This window comes from Fulmarus glacialis, unplaced genomic scaffold (genome assembly GCF_000690835.1).
Source record: "Fulmarus glacialis isolate BGI_N327 unplaced genomic scaffold, ASM69083v1 scaffold43120, whole genome shotgun sequence".
Lineage (NCBI taxonomy): Eukaryota > Metazoa > Chordata > Aves > Procellariiformes > Procellariidae > Fulmarus > Fulmarus glacialis.
Genome location: NW_009186614.1, coordinates 11,320 through 31,134, shown reverse-complemented (window position 1 = coordinate 31,134; position 19,815 = coordinate 11,320). Strand labels below are relative to the sequence as shown.

General features: G+C 41.3%; 1 protein-coding gene across 1 annotated transcript in view; it reads left to right on the top strand.

The window, feature by feature from the left end:
* The first annotated feature begins 3,212 nt into the window (after nt 1-3,212).
* LOC104072630 (sterol O-acyltransferase 1-like) overlaps nt 3,213-19,815 on the top strand; it is a 24,595-nt gene continuing 7,992 nt past the window's right edge. Inside the window, 6 exon segments of the mRNA XM_009572152.1 lie at nt 3,213-3,336; nt 11,453-11,511; nt 17,073-17,221; nt 17,316-17,375; nt 17,812-17,919; nt 19,656-19,813. Of these exon segments, the coding sequence (XP_009570447.1) occupies nt 3,213-3,336; nt 11,453-11,511; nt 17,073-17,221; nt 17,316-17,375; nt 17,812-17,919; nt 19,656-19,813 (658 nt within the window).

Sequence of the window (19,815 nt, the reverse complement as noted above, 5' to 3'; positions counted from 1 at the left end):
CGCTGAGAGGGGGGAGGCTGCGCCCGGAGCCCTTTCGCAGGGCCGTGCGGCGAGGGGAAGGGGGGCAGCGCTCCGCAGGCCTCCGGGCTCCCTCAGGGCTGGGGCTTGGGGGGGGAGGGTCTCGTTGCTGGCAGCGGGCACCACCGCATAACACTTCAGCGCTTGTTTCCAGAGAGTTAGTGGAGAAGGGAGCTGGCTTTATGGTCTCGGGTGCGCTCGGAGCCTCGGCAGTGCTTTAAGCTGCTTCCATTGTTAGCTGCAGGTTTTGGTCGGCTTTTTTTTTTTTTTTTTTTCTTGTGTTTTGCGCGTTGCGGTTGTACTGTGGAATGACCTTAACTTTGTTTGGGTACCTGCCTAGTTCGTGAAGAGCTCTGCTGATACCGAGGATGTAGCACGCCGGGTCTGCTAGTTAACGTTATGCCCAAGGGCGAAAGGAAGACCTTGGAGATCTGAAAGGTGTTTGCCATAAGGTTATTATTTAGTATAAGCAGTGTTGGAAGTAGAAGATGTGCCCTCACTGTGCTACCAAATCTTTTGAAATGCAAAGATGTACTTCCTATAGGGTGTTGCTTTTCTCCTAAGGCATGCTTATAATTACCAGTGTTTCGAAAGGGAAGATGGAGAAACTCAAGGTTTCCGAGACCTTTTACGAGTATCATAATGAAGTCATGCCTATAAAATCAGGGAGTTTCTGCTGGGAAATCTGATAATGGGATGCATTTGTGGTTCTAGATGTCCTGCAAGTGCTCAGAGTGGGGTGAACGGAGTGACTGTTCACTAATTGTGAGGAGTGATTTCCTTTTGTGAAGGGGATGGTGAACATTTTGGAGTTATCCTGGTATTGTGTTGTGATTGATTTAGTTCTAGTGGAGGTTAGAGGGAAGGTCTGATGCCCTCTTTACGCGCTGATGTGCTGATAGTTGCTTAGGTACTGTGCTTTACACCTCTTGTCGTGTGGAAACTAGACTAGGAAAATGTTTGTTTTCATAGATTTCCCCTAGCACAGTTCTTGCTTCCTGTAAAAAAGGCTTTGTTGTGATCACTTAGCCTATCTGAATTGAGTAACTCTTTAAGTTAATTGCTTTAACTTTTTTTTTCTCCCACACATGATTTTTCCTTCCCCCATCCTGCAACTCTTTCACTCCTTTCTGTTAGCCTTTCAGTCAGATACTCTAACCACTCTGCTCTGGAGGGGAACCAATGCCTTCTTCACCTCTGGAAGAAGTTGAAAAGTGTACTAGAAAATAATTAAACTTGTGGTCCTCTGTTAGGTCTGGAAAACCTGCACCTCTAAGGACAGATGTGGCTCAGAGGAACAGCTTAGCTTGGATCAGAAGGCAGGGGAGAGGCTTGCTAGTGGCCCAGGGAGTAACTTGTTAGTGCGTGAATTCATATGGCAGCTTGATTTTCCCCCTCCATTGCTCTGTAGACCCTGTTGTGTGATCAGAGTGTTCCATTCTTATCCTTTGGTAGGGTTTTGAGCATCTCTCTTGTGTAAGAGCAGGAAGATTGAAATGTTTGCCTGTCCAGGATCCCACCTGGTTGTAAGCCCCAGGTGGGCAAAATGTTCCTTTGCTCTCATCATGTGGCTGTGTCTGTACTGGGAACCTTGTGGGAAGGCTGGGAGACTGAAAGGGTAATGTCTTCATGATGGTGACTGATTCATGTTTAAAGGTGAGAGGGGTATTCAGGAGGGTTGCAGCAGTAACTGTGCACAGAGCTGGTAGAAATGGGTATGTCCTACTAGCGACCTTTCTGTGCCAGTGAGCGTGGTTACTGTAGGAAGATTTGCTGTATTCTTGCCTGGTTCTTTCTGTTCTTCATGTAAATGCTTTTTACGTTATGTAAATTATGATAGTGTGAGCTCTCAGATGTTGTACAAAGCCAGCTGGGAAGTTTATCATTTTTATTGTCTTTGTTTTATAGCTTGTAGGCCTGGCTGTGAACTCTTGAGACAGAGGGAGCTAAGAGAGGCCGTGCTGCAAGAAACGGTGTTGACTGAATCAGTGATTTGCTGTTTGGTGTTGCAAAATGGTTTTTTTTTCTCCTATATGCTGTGATGCCCGAAAGGAGAATGGGAGACTGTTCTACTGGAGGGAGAAATATAGGAAGCTGAGTCCTGAAAACACCTGATCATAAGTCTTATTTCCCCTTTGCAGAAGTGCCAGCCTCAGTATTCTGAGGAAATCCATCCTTAAATAATTATGTTCTGCCTTCTTAGCTTTTCTACAAGTACATGAATTTTCCTTGCCTGTCTCTAACAGCTCAGCTGTGCTGGTGCACGTATTCTGTTCACTAGCAACAAAACACATGTCTGTTTAAGAGTTTGTGCCAAGGTGAAAAAATATATCAAAAAGGAAAAGTGTTAGTTTGAAAATGTGGTTACATTCGTGCCTGTGTGATTTACTGGAAGTCCGGTTCTGAAAGTTGTCCCTGGTTGTAGCTACATCTCTGAGAGCTTCTTGAGCTGAATTTTGTGGAGAGTGTGCTGGAACGTCGCCTCGTAGCCAAATTAGAATCCCCTTCCCCTCTTTTTATTGAAAATTTTCTGTTTTCAGCCTAGCTGTGGTGCTTCAGGTGTTCCCTACTAGCAGCTCTGTCCCCAGCAGTGACCTTTGTCATTGAATCTGGCGTAGTTCAAACCTGGTTCTCTCTTCCTGTTTTTCCGTGGTTTGCAATGCAACCGTTGTCTGGCCAAGCAGAGTACAAGGATCTATTGAGGAAGCTGCTCTTTCAGTGAGCACTGAAAACTTGACAGGAAGGGGCTTGGCTCAGGCAAAATAATGTGGGTGATTCTGCAAAGCAAACCTGCCAGATCTCTTGGAAGACAAATTTTGCTGTCCGACTGACTATTGGAAAGCATTTTCAAGGGCTTTTTGGCCTTTTAAAGATTTCACAAAGCCTTAAGTAATTTTAAATACTTTGGAAAGGAGGGAGCTGTGGGGAGGTATTTTGGTACTGGGAACTTGCTTGGTTACTTTGTTCCTTTACTGCCTGTAGTAAGGGAGAGGAAGTGTGATCCACAGTAAATGACTAATACAAGCGTGTGCTTCATTTCCCCTACCCTTGCTCTGAATTCATAATGGAGGGAAGAAAGTCTAACTTCAGTGTAAAGAAGGCTATGTAAATTTATTCTTGAACAATGTAAAGAGTAAATGAGTTTCTTTTGTCATTAATTATCTGCTATCCTTTTCTGGTCTAGCTAGGCAACAATGGCAGGGGAAGACTGTGTAAGAAAACGCCAGTCTGGCTCCACTACAACCTGCAAGACCCCTGAGAATGAAGAAACGCAGAGGAGGCCTGAGAGCGAGAGGTCATTTCAAAACTCAAGCAATGGTGAGACTCTTTCACTTAGTTGCATCTCTGGCATGTGATGTCCTCTAAGGTGTCCTTTCTAGCTCATGGCTCTTGCCTCTTTGCTCTTTCATTTCAGTTTTTCTGCTAATAGAAGGGCTGCCAATGTGGAGCTCCCTGTGTACCAGCTGCACTACTTCAGCAGATTTAGGTTGTTTGGAGCGCTCTCCTGCAGAACTTTCCCTCAGGGGCTGTGTACTGCAGTGCTTACAGGGATCTAGAGTAAAGGAAGTGATTAACTGTCACAGGAGAAATGTGTGTGATGAGGAGGAGAGGCTTTAACGCTGTAAATGGTGCAGATGCATCTTGACAACAATGTTGAGTAATGCTGGCAAATGCTTTTTCTGGAAACTTTACCTTGCTTCCTTTACAAGCTTTAAGTATGTGGCTTCCTCAAGACTGAACAAAATGGTCTTTAACATACCAGGCTAAGCTGGTGTATCCATCCTGACAGACAGGTGGAGATAGGATGCCATAAAGAATGATTCTCTGCTTCTGTGGGACTCTCTTAATGTCAGAACAGCTCCCTTCTATCCAGTCTCAACCTTGGCTGCTCAACCAAGGTGTAATAGAACAATAAACAGTTGGGTTTGTATTCATTTATATTGTGGTCACCTTAAAAGTAATGTAGCTTATAGTTGGCTTTGTGGAAGGGTCAGTGCTGCATATGTCCTGTCTCGTGGTTTTGCCTGTGGACACCGTGATTGTCTCAGACTCCTGGGTTATGCCGTACCACATTCTAGCCCAGTGATAAGGTTAGTGATGACATTGCAGCTTGTTTCCTTTCTCTTTGGGAGACTGAATAAGCAAAAAGCTAAACTAGTTTATCACAATGTGCCATGTGAGCATAAGGTCCAAAAGCCTGGTGCCAGTGACTCAAGGAGATAATTCTTACTGGTACGCTTCTGAATATTGTCACTATTTCATAGTACTTCTTTCAACTGAAATGGGAGTTGGAGCAAATTTAAGTTTAGGACAAGTCAGATTTCTTCTTGCAAAAAATACGTTGTAGAGAAAGCCATCCCACAAACTATTTAGAGAACTGGGATTTTAAGCTGTTGGTGGTACCATCGTTTTAATCAAATCAAGTGGGACTGCTCCATTAATGGTGTTTTTAGAAAATTGCAAGGAGTTGATGGCCACTGGAAAACAGTTCTGATGGGTTTCGAAGCAGAATTCTACCTTTTTATCTATGGAAACACCTTAAGTGTTATGCATGAATTTGAGTTCTTGCAAGCTTGTGGGTAAAGAATAAATATAGCTGTGATAATTAGCACTTGATAGGGTGGGTGTGCCTGTCTTTAAAAGCCTTTTATTTTAATACCTCTGAGATATGGCATAACGTCACTGCAGGTGAGATGCTGTGGGTGCATAGCAAGTAAACATTCTGGGGTAGATCTCTTGTAAGTGTACTGAGCTTTCATGCGTATACATGTACCTGGTGGGTTGCCTTAGAACAATGCAGTGTCTTTTAATACAGTACAAACTGCAGTGAAGGACAGCAAGGACAGCTGGGAGTCCTGGTTAGTTAAGATTAGGTGCCTCTTACCTTCCAGGCTTGCTGCCAATTCAACAGAAGTGTCACAAAGACTTAAGCGTTACCAGTTTTTGCAGACTCTTTGCTCAGCACAGTGATGGGGACAACAGGAGTGCCACAGGGAGGTAGGAGGTACGAGTCTGATGCCTGACCACATTATAGGCCTGGGAGGAAGGTGCATCCCTCTGGTCAGGAATTCTAACGGTGGGGTTAGATCAGCATCTCTGTGGCACAAAGGTTGAAGCTTTACAAAGTTGAAGTGTTCACATGTTGCAGGTAGTGGCCTCTTCATGTAGTCCAGTATGCTTGCGTAAGTAGGTAGGGCTTTCTGTGAAAGCACAGCTGAGGTGGAAGAATTTCTCAAAAGGAGTAGCCATAGACTTTTTTCTTTTGTCCTAGCCATTCACTCTGAGTAACTATTTCTAAGCTGATGTGTACAAAGGCAGCATGAGGCTAATGATCTGTCCGTTGCTGTCTGGCAACATCCTCTTTATACTGTAGCGTCTTAACACTAGGTGTTGTGTAGAGTTTTAGACAAGATGCAATTTATTGCAGTCAAGGGATTCTAGCCAGGTCAAGACAGTATCTTGTATGCAAGTAAATATGTAGTGTCTTTGTAGCAATTATTTTTGTAGAAAAACTAAATCGCTAATGTGATTTCCCAGCCTTGATCCTCCGTGATTAGCAAACACAATCTGCTTTTTAACTTAAGAGTTAATGTGTCAAGGGCCAATTGACTTGTTTCCAGAAGTGTGTGAACTTTCTACAGAAACGTCTAGGCCATTAATCCTTTCTTTATTAAAACGTAAATGCATTGGTTGATCTGAACTTGCTTTGAGGAATAATTTTAATCCATATATTGGCTTTAGAGGTGTGACTCTTCCATTTGCACAGTTTAGGTTTTTTTTTTCTTGCTTCATCAATGCTGCTGAAAACTGTCTCATTGCTTGCTGAGTTCTAAGACTGGTTTGTACTGAGGTACCCCCAAATTTGTAGTTGGGTGGAAATATTCATAGCTTTGAGATTGCCAGAAGAATTCTTCTGTCCCTTGATGTGTTTGTGTCTTGTAATCATTCAGCCTGTAATTTCACTTTGACAAGAGTAGCTGAACTTCAGTCTCACATATCACTTCTCCTCCTTGAACTGGCTCCAGTGTCATAATTAAACAACTAACTTGGTCCTGGCATAGAGTCAACAGGTGATCTAGGCAGCAATAATCCCCTGTCAAAAGCCGGGCTTCCTTAATAGTTCAGCAGGAGATATATAAATAAATATAAAACCGTTAAGCTTAATGGGATATTGATATCAGGCAGTACCAGTTGCAGGAAAACTTACCTGGAATGAGCGTAATAGAAACGGGATGGGTAGATCTTGAGAGGTTAGAGAGGACATGGCTCTTAAGCGTGTATCTGAGTGCCTCTAAAATGCTAAGATTAGACCATGCAAAACAGTAAATGGATGGTTGTGGAGTCTGCCCTTGTTTCATCAGAAATCAGGAAAGGATTAGAAGTGCGTCCAGAGACTGATCTGCAAACAAGCTGTGTGGCGTATCTTTGTTTGCTGTGAGTAAGCCTGTTTGGTAATGCTGATCTTAGAAAGGGGTTGTTATCTTCCAGTGAAGAGGTTACTATTGATCATTCTCAGTGCAAAAGTTCACGACGCTGCATGAATTGTGTGTGCCTAGTGATAGAGGTAGGAGGAGGAAGCTCTAAAACAGGGAGCAGTTTGGAAAGCTTTAGGATTTGCTGTCTGACTCACAGCAATACGTGTTCGTTGTATCAACAGGCTCTTTCTTACGGATTAATGAATTTTGGGATTAAGCTGCTTGAATTGAGTTTCTTGGATGTGTTTCAGGGAGATGGATCAAACAGAGCTGTCTTGTCTGAGACTAGGTGGATTCTGGTAATTGTAGGCACCCTCATGTTTTGCAACCCGTCGGTTTGGTGAAGACTGAGCAGTTTCTTGTGAAGAGCCTGTGGACATGCTGGCATGACACAGAGAATGCTGGTGTTTCGTCCTGCTAGCGAAGTGGCTGTTTGGGTCCCATATCCCTGTAGAAATGACTTTTAAACTGAATTCTTTGCCCAGCTGCAGCTCAGTGACCTATGGCCTGTGCGTTCTTTAAGCAGACCAACTGAGCTCTGGGAGCAATCTAGTTATAACTTGCCTCTATCTGCTGAGTGGCCAAATAAATTGTCATAAGTCAGAATAAGGCTTATTAGCATCAAATTATTAACATACGTTGTATTGTACCAGATATGGAAGACTTCCCCTCTTTACAATAGCCTTGCACTAGGTTGGCTTTAACGTTGCTTTCCTTCAGATAACATCTTCAGTGTTTCTAAAGATGGAGCCTTTGAATCCAGGTATCCAACAGTAACAGGAAATCCTTCTGCCTATGTTGCTTTAACCTCTTGAGTGGTAAGTTGTCTGATCAAGAAATAATGAAGATTAATATTCTTAAACTCTTTTAGGGAAGGGCAATATTGGGTGCAGTTTGTATCTGACTTTCCATGAAGATCCTGAAGCTAAACAGATCCTGACATCATTAGGGGAAAATGTTTCTGAACTGTGAGTGGTGTGCTTGGTTGTTCTGAGAAGTGTCTTTTTTTGAAGTACATGTGGCAATAAACTGAAGTTTATTTGTGTGCTTTTCCTAGCTCTTGTGCAAAGAGGCATTTTTGTTTTGAATGCTGTGCAGGAATTTAGATAGCAGGAGTTTCCCTGGGTTGTTTTAGCTACTCAATAATAAACTTATTGCCACAATGCAGGAAGAGTTTGAGTGGCAATGGCTCAGAGTGCTGGGCTGCAGGCAGCTTTTGTGGCTGGTGAAGTCACTACAGGCTGGAACTGTAACGCTGCACGCAAGCCACAGCTTTACTCAAATTACTTATTCCCACTTGTGCCCTTGGTGGTAATTGCAGACTGTAGCGGTTAAATAAAATGAATGCTTTTTAACACAGTTAATTTTTGAGAGCTTGCTTAGAGTGCTGGCTAGTGTCTTATGTAGAAGCTAGTTTTGTTGGATCCCATGCTGCAACAGTAACAGATCATATGAATGGGACGCTTCTCTAGTCATCTCAAATGTCACTTGTCTGTAACATGTACAAGAGTAGGTTGAAAAAAGGACAATGAGATCCTTTAAGAAAGGTAGTTTGTAAATCTTTTGTGAAACTTAAGTTGCTCAAGTTTTCAACAATAAAAAGCTTTCTCAATCTTCAGGTGATTTTTATTAGGCTGGTTTCCTATGGAAACAAAGCTTACATTTAAATGGCTCTTTTTTTTTTTTTCTTCTGACTTTTGAACCTGCTTTGAGTTTGGGCTGTGCAGAGGTATCACATCCTACAAGGATGAGTTTCTACAAGCCCAAGACAAGCAGTTAGCTAGGCAAAGATCTTATCAACGTCTTTGGGAAGGAAACACGAATCCCATTGAATTAAAACTTCTCCCTGTGAACGAAGCTCTCTGAAAGCAAATCCTGCTTCAGTCTCCTGTGAAATTTGCTACTGTTTCGTACTAGCCTTCAAAGAAGATTTTCTTCCTTATGACTTTAAATGTATTTCCCATTTTCTTAAGGCATATCCCATCTTGTTTTAAATGCTAAGATGTGCTTGCTCATATTGTGCAGCCTTGAGTTCATTTTTGTAGTGATGTTGCAGTCCCAAAGCGATACAGCGGGATCCAGTCTTCATTTTCAGTGTCAAAGGAAAATGAAGATTTACTTTTCAGCAGTGTACAATTCCTTGTAGACTCAAAATCATGTGATGATTCTCTTCTTGAATGACCTCACAGAACTTAAGTAGCAGCTTGCACAACAGAAGATGCGTGATTCAAGAAGATGATGAGTTTGTGTGTTCTCTGGTATCTGCCTTGTGATGCAGCTTGAGTTTATGGGGCTATGCAACGCAGCAGAATGAGTTGTTTTTGGAGTGGGTTTTCTTCTACAGGAAACTTTGTTCTGGAAAAGGAGCAACAAGCTTACAGGTGGTTTTACGTTGTTATATGAGAGGCATATACTAAAGACACGGAGATCTTGATTTTAAAGCCTTTTAGAAGATGCTGTGTTTCTAGTCTAGTCTGTGCATACACACTGGTCTGTGGGTGAATAAAGTGATGGGAGGGACACTGGCATACAATTTAGCAATTACAGCATCAGCAGGTCAGAGACTGGCCTCGTTTCCTATACAACCATTAAAGCTGTACATTAGGTATCTGTAAAACTATATCCATCTTTAAGGCCTTGTAAGTCAAAAACGGGGTTTTATTTCCAAAGTGAGCCACTCCTGGGTAGTTATAATAACTGAGACTTCGAATGCAAGATCTGACAGGAAATACATGGTCAAAGCAGTGGTTATTTATTTTTAGCTTAGCTTACAAAGGAAATAGTGCAATCCCTTAAGTCTCTTGTGTCCTGTCCTCTTTGGCCATGTTGGACAGCTTCAAGCAAACTTCATAGAGTCTTGAAGACTGGCAGCTGGATAAGAGACACAAATTCTTACCTTTCTGCAGGAAAGGTTAGTTGTGCTTTGAGCTCAACAGCTCTTGTCTGTTTTCTAGCAGGTAAGCACGAGGTGGTTCTTAGCATAGTAGTAATGGGGGAAGGGGGCTATTAATACAATTGTGGAGTGGCACAGTAAGGGAGTAGAGCCATTGAGATGATATGAAGGGGATACAGTCCTGCTTGTGGAACAACTTGGGGTGTTGGTTTTTTTTTTAATTTATTAGCAGGGAGAGAGGGGGACTCCATTTGAGACCAATGAAGTGCATGAGCTGAGTGGGACAAGGGACTCTTGTGGTGTCTTACACTCGTCTCTCGAACTGTTTTCCAAACTGCTGCTGTTTGGCAAGTGTAACAGCATGATGGACTTAAATGTTGACGTAATTTTCTTTGTCTTGGAGGTGAGATGCTTAGCAACCAGGAATTCTATTTTTGTGAAAATGGATTTTTGCATGCAGCCAAAAATTCATGGTATTAAGCAGTTTCCTTGTTTGTTTTGCATTACAAGGCTGCTAAGTAATAGGCTGTTGTTGCTGGTCTATTCGTAAGTCTATAGCTTGTGTAGCAGTTTTTATAGACAAAAAAAAAGATCTTCCTGCTTGATTGGGGTGGGGGGGGAAATTAATGCTGACAACGGAGCATAGCTTCATTAAAGATAGTCTCTTGTTTCATTTAACTCTTCTCCAGTATTGGAACTGGAGTCATCTCTGAAGCAGGTCTGTTTAAACTTCTTACAACTGATTGCTCATAAGAGCATCACAGAAGCACTTGCTTCTATTAAAACAACACACTGTGCATTTTGTATGTGTAGGCTGTGCGCATACGAGGAGAACGAGACAAGGAGGCTGTATTATGGGCTGTGATATGCTATGAACTTGTCTTCTTGTCATGCAGCAGCACAACATTGGCAACTCTACTGGAAATCTGTTAGCTTGTGCTTCACTGGAACATTACTACAGAATCAATTCAGTATCCTCTTTCTCAAAGTGGTAGTGTTGTCTTAAAAACTGAACGTGAAAGTTGTAATGCTAGCTATATGTTACCGTGTAAGGTACTGGTGTAGCTATAATTGCCAAAGGACATGCACAAGGCAAGCTTTGTTGCTATCTTTTCACCCTGACTAGTATTTTAGAGGGGTGGATATTGCTGCTTTAATCTTGCCTTTCCTTCATGTGGAAGACTCTCTGTTTTAAGTAACTTTATCTTCTGTGTTGCCGTTCTTATTGGAGAAGTGAAACACCACCTGCCTTGCCAGCACTCTACAACCATTGCAGACAAACCTTGTCTTAAAACTCAACTAGTCTGAAACGTCAGATTTTTGTATGTGTATAGTTCTTTATGCAAACGAAAGGTGATATTTGAGGCTTTACATATTAGCCAATGGTATTAGTAATGATAAAAGTCAGATGACGTTCATGGCATGGTTAGACCTGACTGTTTGCTTAAGCGATGAAACATATTGAGGAATATAGTCAGACTGATATCTAGCACTTCTGGGGAATGAAAGGAGTGGGAGTAGTCAGATTTGAACACAGGATAACCTTCCAACTTGCCCTTTAGCCTGTATTCAGAGCTGGTTATGGTATTTTACAGATAGTCGTGACTTGACTGCTTTGTCTATTGGCAATGTAGAGACCTCCAGACAACCTAATCTTACGTCTAATTCACTGTGCGTAAGATAAAGCTCTGATAAAAGATCAGCACACTTGGATATGACCTTCTAAGGGTTGTTCTAATTGCTGTTTCAAGGCTGAATATGTTTAGGGACCTTGGGAAGATTTGCAGCATTGCTGATGGAAAATAAAGCTTTCAAAAATCCAGCATGTTATCAGCTGTTGACTGCCTTACAGTGCTGTGGTCCTAAATGGCTGTTTAAAATACTTGGTCATAGCTTATGAATTTCCTGCAGCTTAGTTTTGAACTTACTGGGACCTTGTTAGAAGTCAGAAGCGCTAATGAAAAATCAGTGACTGAGCTACTGTATGTTTTACTTTCTGTGTTTTCAGACATGCAACTCGCATCACTGAAAATGCAAATGTTAAATATTTGCTTTCCTTCCTTAGGCCGGGTTGATGTCGACCATGTGATAACAAGGAAAATGCAGCTAATAGCAGAAGCTGAGGTAAATATGCTCTAATGCTTGCTTGTGGGGAGGAGTGGGATAATTGACTCTGAATGTCTTTTGGAGAGTCACTAGTCCTGGAACACGAATACCCCTCTTCAGTCATAGCTTGAGTGCAGTGACTTTTATACATCTGTCTTTCTCTCCTCCTCCTACTCTCTTCTGACTTTGCACAAGAGAGCTAGTATTATCAAATGCAGTTCTGTCTTACTTGATCCCAATAGGTTGAAGTCCGAAGATAAGAATGAACTTTGAGGCCTGTAAATAAAATGGAACTTCCCTCACCACTGACTCTTGGCAGTGTGATTATTAGCTAGCCTGCTTGCATATTTAGTCTTTAAAATGCTCTGTGTCCTGTTATCCATTGAGTAAAGGGCAGCATGTAGCCTGTATCCCACAGCATCTGTTGCCCTGTGGCTGCCCACTCTTTTAGTCAGTGAGCAATATCCTCGAAGAAAATAGGACTGGGTATTTCTAACATCATCTGTGTCTGTGAGCTGCCATTGTCTTAGCTTATGTTAAAGTGAGTTATGCCCAAATTAAATAACATTAGCTAACAATGAACTGCACCCTCCTTGTTAACCATTGTTTTGTAGCATGTATGTTCTTCAGGGCAAATCGTCCTGCACTCTTGCTTCATTTTATTGCAGAGAATTCCATGGTAAAGATGAAGTAATCTAATTGTGCCACCCTTATGTGAATATTAGGGAGTGGCTACTTATAAGACAGAGAAAATATCTTGCACCTTTGAGATGTTTTCCTGTTTAAAAGTCTTTTTTCACCTCTGTAGGTGGTGTGTATTTTATAACAGATATAACTAAAGCATATTTAAATGCCTTCTGCAAAGGGTGTACTGCTTTTGTGCTGAAACTCCTAAAATTCAGCATATTAGAGGGATAGTCAGCTCTGAATTTTATTTCATACATTGTCTTCTCTGAATGATTCTCACTGAGGATGTGATAAAGCGAACCTCGTATCTCTTCTCTGCAGACAAAACAGCCACTACAAATCACTGTGTTGGCAACAGATGCTCGCATGAGAAAGCTTTGACTGTTAAGCACATGTAGCTTTGTAAGTTCCAGGGAATGCTAGTTGCTTGCAAGGGGACAACTTGATTTTGGATTTCTTTCTTCAGGAATGTCTCTTGTTTCTAAATTTTTTTCTGGCCACCAGCTTTGAGACATGCTAGTTTGTAGACAAAGTTATTTCTTATCTGCAAAGAGAGTTGAAGAAAACCAGCAGTGGCACTTTAATTACTGAAGTTTCTCCCAAAACATGGGGAGTTCAGGTTTTAAACCCTGAGTTAGGCAGCCTGCAAATTTGTTTAACGTGCCTCAAAGCTACAATAATAGCTATAAGGCTGAGTAAAAACCTCCATCTACTGCGAAATTCCTGACAATTCCTGGAGTGCCTGGCCCTTCTGTTGTGTGAACCACTGAAGAAAGGCTTGGATTGCAGTTTATTTTTTAGGTGATAGGTATCTCAAGTCTTGACTTCTGAAAAGTGCTGGTCACTGATAACTCCCACTGATTTAAATGGGATGTGTAGATGCTAGGTGTTATTCATGCACAGGATGCCTCCATGCATCTGCAGTCCAGTCTGAAAATCTAGTCCTTTGTTCATCCTAAACTGAGTTGAGAATGGTGTGTTCTGTCACTTGGTCAGGGCTGGGTGTTGTCATGTTTCAGTGACTGAAATTACTAAATCTGTTAGAATGGGTAAAATGCTAGGGAACTTTCTTTTTACAAGTAAGCTACAGATTTACTTCCTTCAACTTTCTCTGACTTCTCATCAGTTATTGGCCAGCTTCTGCTTTTTATGGCATAGCATTCCTTTCATACTTGCCCCCCTTTTTGGTTTCGTAATGATCTGATTCTTTTGTTTAAAACTTAATGGTGACAGCTGGGTGGATCTGCCAAATTCCTTGTCTGAGACTTCAAGCACACTTTAGGAAACTCTTGGTTAAGTGCTCTCTGTTGGGGGAAGCTACATCGAGGCTGTCTGTGTATCTCTGCCCCGTCATAGTGAAGGCTGGTGGGAGGTGCGTTCTCCTAAGCTTCATTTCTTTGGTGACTGGGTGGAATGCACTTGGCTTATTGAGCACTATCGCTCAAGTAGATTGCTCTTTGAGTGGCAGTAGTAATAGTTGATACTGTAGCACGATATGTTGTGCAGTTTTGTGGTACAGAATTACAATTACTATAGGGTCTATGCTCTGGTTGTATTTTATTTAATCTAATGAGAACTCATGCCTTGCTCTCCCAATCCAAACACTTGCATATGTTGATATCAGCCCTGGAAGGTTGTATCAGGAGGAGGCAATCTCAGCAAAGTGCTAACTGAAGGGAAGAGATAGTTTAAGGTAATTTCTGTTAAACTCTTGCTGAGAGGAAATTAGGCTGAAAAAAGGGCAGAGATGGTAAAAAAAAAAAAAAAGTCAGGGTTTTGGTAGGAATGAATAGTGCTTTGTTTGGTATAGAAATTTGAGTGCTCCAGGAGGAGCAGGAATTTCTATTTGACTTTTTTCGTAGGGATATGTGCATGCATGCTGTAAAAGCAGGCTATGCCAGAGAGCACCGGTGTCTTCTGTTACAGGTTGTAGTTCCAAAGTACTTTTTCTTCTCCCCTCCTGTTTTTAAAGGAACAAGTCCACATCTCTTGCAGAGACAATCCTCTTCTCTGCCTTCCAGAAAAGCAATATCTAAGAGCAGCCAGCTCCTAAGAGCTTCTGTTTCATTAACCACTGGTGAAGCTTGTTTATTCTATACTGGCAGCTGCCAAATAAGGGAAAAATGTTTTTATTAAGTTAACTATTAATCTGCTCCTTCTCCTACTGCAGCTTCTGTTTCAAGAGGTCTCTCTGTATCTGACCACTATGAAACAGGAAGAATGTACAGTTCTGATGCATCTTGACTTCAGGGTCTTCTGGGTTTGTGGTCTCATTTCAGATTTTCTTGTATTTCCTGCCAGAGAGTTAAACTTGCTTACTTGGCTGTTGTCGTGTTAGACAGCAGCATTTTTTAAGAATACATCATCTATTAATACATTTTGTTAGCCTACAAGTTTTGTGTCTAGAGAGAGCTTTTTAGCCTAGTTTTTTGGGTGATCTACTTTACAAAATCAATCCAAGCATGCTTGGAAAATGAAAGATATATCATGGATGACAAGTGTCCATCGGTGGAAACAGACTCCTTAAAACACAGCTGTGGAAAGAGGTCTGTGTAAGAGGCAAACATATCACTGCTGCAGCTTAGAGCTAACAGATCCTGTTTAAGTTATCTGGCTTTTCCTTCTTTTCTTAGACCTTGTGCCTGTTCCTTCTTAGCTAAAACAATGCTGCTCCAGCTTTCTTTAGCCTAATAGTTAGGCACTGAAACAAACACCTATTGACAAGTGAGCTCAAGTGTCACAAATGCCTTTTTGAGGAAGTATCGTTTTTGTACACAACTTCCAGGCTTTTTCTTTCCCGCCTTGAAAATGGATTTCTTGGTTTTGTTACTTTTCAGCCTTAAAGATTAGAAAGTACATAGCAGTCAGGAATTCTGAAGGTGATCAGGGAAACATACGTGTTTCTTAAGCAGCTGATCAGTAGGAAGACTAGATAAAATAATATGTAGTTATCATGTAGGAAGACTTGGACCTTGAATCTGGAGGCAAACTTGAAAAATCCCAGACAAAAGCATGGTCAGGCAAATGTTGCTAGTAGACCCTTGCATAAAGAAACCAAAACACAGTATGCAATTAGATTTGAAGTCATTTTTCTTGAAACTTGCCTATCTCCGGTGCTGAAGATGATGGCTATCTGGCAGAATGTCCTCGAAAGGCTTATGGTTCAGGAACTCAGGGGTTGGCTTTCAGCCATGCTTCATCACGAGGCTCAAGTATTGGGAAAACCGTTTGGTGTCTGAGGACTTGACGTTAAGGAACTGAATTCTCCGAAGTCTGAAAAATCACTGTCTTCTGAAGTGCCAGAGATCTTAGGATCTTTAGATTCCCAAAGTTCTCACTGAAATACAGTGAACGCATGTTGCCTTTGTCTTTCCTTGAGGGAATTCATTTTGCATGCTTTTTTTCTAGTCATAAGAATAACACGCCACCGTGCAAATCTCAGGATCCTTTCTGCATATAAAGAGTAAGAGAATTTGCACCACAGCAAAGAGCCATCCAGAGCTCAGTGTAGCACTTTCTGCAGAAATAAGTAACTTTGAACATTTTATTATTCAGTTTCTTCTAAATGCATCTAGTTTTAAAAACTCTGCCTGGGGTGTGGGAGATCAGGTCTTTGAAAGTTCATGTTATGAGACTAAATAGCAGATCCAACTATACTGCAGACAGGAAAATACAGGAATGAATTACATGTGCTAGTCTTCAGGCAAGACAAAAGGGATATGAAAACATCTTAGCATTTTACAATCTGCCTTTTGAAGATGAATTATAGTCCTTGTCTGGATAACTTATTATTGGGAGGGTTAAGTGATGTTTTCCCTTCTAGAGAAGAAACTCTTTATCAGGTGAAGCAAGCATCTTTGACCAGGGTGGCCTATGCTTTATCCACAGCTGTTATCTCCTTTTTTTGCATTGTATTAGTGCATTTTTCCAAAAAGATGGTAGAGAGAGGGATACTCAATGATGGTTTTTTCATGCACCCATAGAAGTCAAGGTCTCTAGTAAACCAGATGCTTCAGAGGTTGCTTTTGTCTAATAAAATAAGAGAAGAAAAATATGAGTAGGCTAAAAATGGTGCAACTTTGTCACAACTGGCTGTAATAGAGAAGACAACCTGTATAAAGCTGTCTGAAGAAAAGGGAGCATAGAAGATTCAGCTGGGGTATTTGATCCCGTGAATTCTTGAACTTCATTCTTGCTGCCTACCAGTTTTGTTTCTCTCACTGCTCAGTCATAATGCTTAGCAATGTTACCCTGTTTTGTTGCTTTAGTGAAAATTTTCTGTGTATTCTGTAATTTCAGTGGTACATGAAAGTTTCCATCCAAACAGTGGTAGCAGTGGAAGGGTAAATTTGGTCCTTCTTCCTGCACTCACATCATTGAGATCGCTTCTGCGTTAATGCATGAGAACATCACTGGTGATTGCTTAGCCACAAGCATGAAAAGGTCCATTTTTCCCTCAATAACACTAGATGGGCCAAAAAGTAAATCTTCTTGTACTTGTTTTGTACGCTCAGGATGTAACTCTGGTTAAAATTGAGAAATGTTTTCTGGGGCTCATGTATTAAGTTTAGCTCAACCTTCTTGGCACAATAAAATGTGTGAAATACCTGCCACTCCAGACATATATGAAGATCAGTATGTTTACTTTGCTCCTTTGTGTTGCATCTGATAGAGAAGATAAACATTATTCAAAGTCCTCTGGCCTGAGGTGTGTGAACAGGCCAGGATAAGCCCCTGATCCTGTCCAAGTTGGCTCCAACTGTTGGCAAATGGTACAGGAATGTTTTCTTCATGTCTTGTTCTGTCCTGCTCTGGAATAAAAAGGAATATAAATATTCTATGAAAATGTATGCAGAGAGTTAAACAATTTTCTGCTGTTTTCACTCTATCAGCAATTGAAGCCAGCTTTCATGAAGGAAGTGGACAGTCACTTCACAGAGTTTGTGAACAGTTTGGTAGCAAAATCAGTACTTCTGGACTCCTCATCTTCAGCCTCCCTCTTCCCAGCTTCCTGCTCAGAGAAGGAACTGCACAAAGCCAAGTAAGTCAGTTTTAAGCTGTCCCTATAACAAGGTTATGTTTCCTGGAAGCCTTGTTTCCTTTCTTGTCTCAAATGTTCTCCTCTTTGTTTGCAGGACCTTGAGGGCTCCTCCAGAACATGGGAAGATCTTTACTGCCAGAAGGTCCCTCTTGGAGTGAGTAACTTAGCTTCACATTTTCCATTAAATTGACTGAAAATACCCTTGATAGCAAACTAACTAGCCTTTGCTTTGAGGTACTCTCCCCACAACCACCTGTGGTCTTATGTTCAAACCCTGGTGGACTAATCCGTTTAAGCTTCTCTGTTTCTTTCTAAAACACATCTACTACAGCTTGCAGGCTTCCTGAATGTAAACCTTAATTACAGTCCTCTTAGTACCACTAAGATAATGGCTAATTATCCTTTGTCTGAGGATAAACCGAGGAAGTGTGTCTGTAGACTAACACCTAAATTGTGTGTTAACTTCAGTCGTTTGCATTGGGATGGCAGTGATGTCATCTTACCTTACTGTGAAACACTTTGAAAGCTAATGTACTGGAGATGTGATGTGTTATGTGAATGGCCTGATGGCATTTGAATATCTCCCTTAGTGAGCTGTTCGAAGTGAGTCACATCAGGACGATCTACCACATGTTCATCGCTCTTCTCATTGTCTTCATCCTCAGCACACTTTTAGTAGACTTCATTGATGAAGGAAGGTAAGAATGCTTTGGAAAGATAGGGACTAGGGCTGGGGAAAGCTTGCTTCCAAAGCACCAGAGGTACGTGAAGCTGCAGAATGGTGCAGAGAGAAGGGGGACTCCTTTCTTGGGATGTTGTTGGAAGTGGGGTTTTCAACTTGACATACTTAAATATATGCTGGAATTCCTGTTGAGAGGATATGGTAATTTCAAATCAGATAGCTAGATGTTAGGAAAATCCTACAGATTGGTGTATTCCATGATAATTATGGCCAGTACAGTTTGGCTTAACGTGCTTAGTTCATCACAAGGCTGGCAAAAGGGAGGGATCATCATTGAATGTGGACTGCTCTAGTTGAATATATTTAACGAAACAGTAGCTTTCAGCTGCTTGTGTTGCTTGAAGGAGGACTGTGTTTAGAAAAACTTCAAATACTTCAGCAGTCCTTCCTCTGTTTAAAAATTGCGGTTCTGGAACACTGTACTTGTGCTTAAATAAAAACAGAACTTCTTGTTTTTCCTGGGGAAAAAATCTCAAGAATATTGGCACAGCCTCTGTTAAGATTGTGCTTTGCAGGTAGCTGTTCTGAACAAGATTGTGAAAGACTGCTTTCCTCACACTTGCTTGTTGCTTTAAATAGTATCTTTTTGGCAAGCTGAATCCCATGTACACAAGTAGGATTACATGTTTATCTTGCTGATTATCTGATCTTCAGTGTACAAAACTAGAGCTGTATCTTGATTATAATCATTGTCCCTCTTGTCTAGTATAAGAACAGGCTCGTGCACTATTGAATATTGTTTAGCTGATCCTAACTTAATATTGTATGGACATTGGGAGAGAATAGGTATTTACCTCTAAAATCAACTAATAGGGCTGGATTCTCTGACTACTTTAAAAAAAAAAAAGAAAAAAAAGAAATCATTGCTATGTTCTCAGGTAGATCTGATAATTTGGATCCAGTTTGCAATTGAGCCTCCACATGAGAACAAATAAATTGTGTTGGTGTACTCTGTACTACCTTCTCTGACTTTGTTTTAGAAGAGCTGCTGATGCATAGGAGTAAGCTCTGGTGACTTTGATAGCCAGTAAGGTTAAACATCCTTTTGTTTTGTCCTTGTGTTTTAAGCTTGATTAATGAAATAAAGTACCTGGTCACACCACGTGGACATATTTGGACTGATGATCTAACGACCCTAAGCTTTTTGGGTGACTTCTAAACTGAGTCCATGTGGAATGCCTGCAGTTTTCACAAAGCAGAATTAAATTAGGTTTGAGAGCTAGATGTTAAAATAGAAGTGGGGAAAAAGCCTCATTAGGTGTTAAACTCCTGGGAAGAACCAATTCTTAATGTAATATTGATGTCTTGGGAGCGTTCCTCAAAAGCTCTTTTGTAGTGGATCATTTAGTCATGTGCTTGTTCTTAGCAGGGGTGAGCTTGAGCGTATTCTTAAAGCACACGCTGATCTTAAAGATGTGCTTAAGCCCTGTGGGATTTGAAGGTAAGCTGTGCCTGACAGCATCGATGGCATGAGTCCTTCATCTCTTATTTTCTGATGTGCTTGTGGGTGGTCACTGAAATCTGCCACAGACAGCCCTCTGTTTCTGAGCTGAAAATTGCCAGTCACTTCTATCTAGACTGTCAAACAATTGTGATCTGGAAGCTTTGCATTTTGTAGCCACTTAGTGGAGTAGAAGTATTTCTAATGAAACAATGGACACTCAATATTGTCTCTTTCCTTGTGCCTTCTAGGCTGGTCCTAGGATTTGATCTCTTGGTCTTTGTTTTTGGAAAGTTCCCAGTCGTCTTCTGTACTTGGCTGTGCATGTTCTGTGCCACAGTTACCATTCCATACAACCTTTTCCTCTGGTGGGCCCAAGGCTACTGCAGTTCCTCCCATCGTGTACTCCGC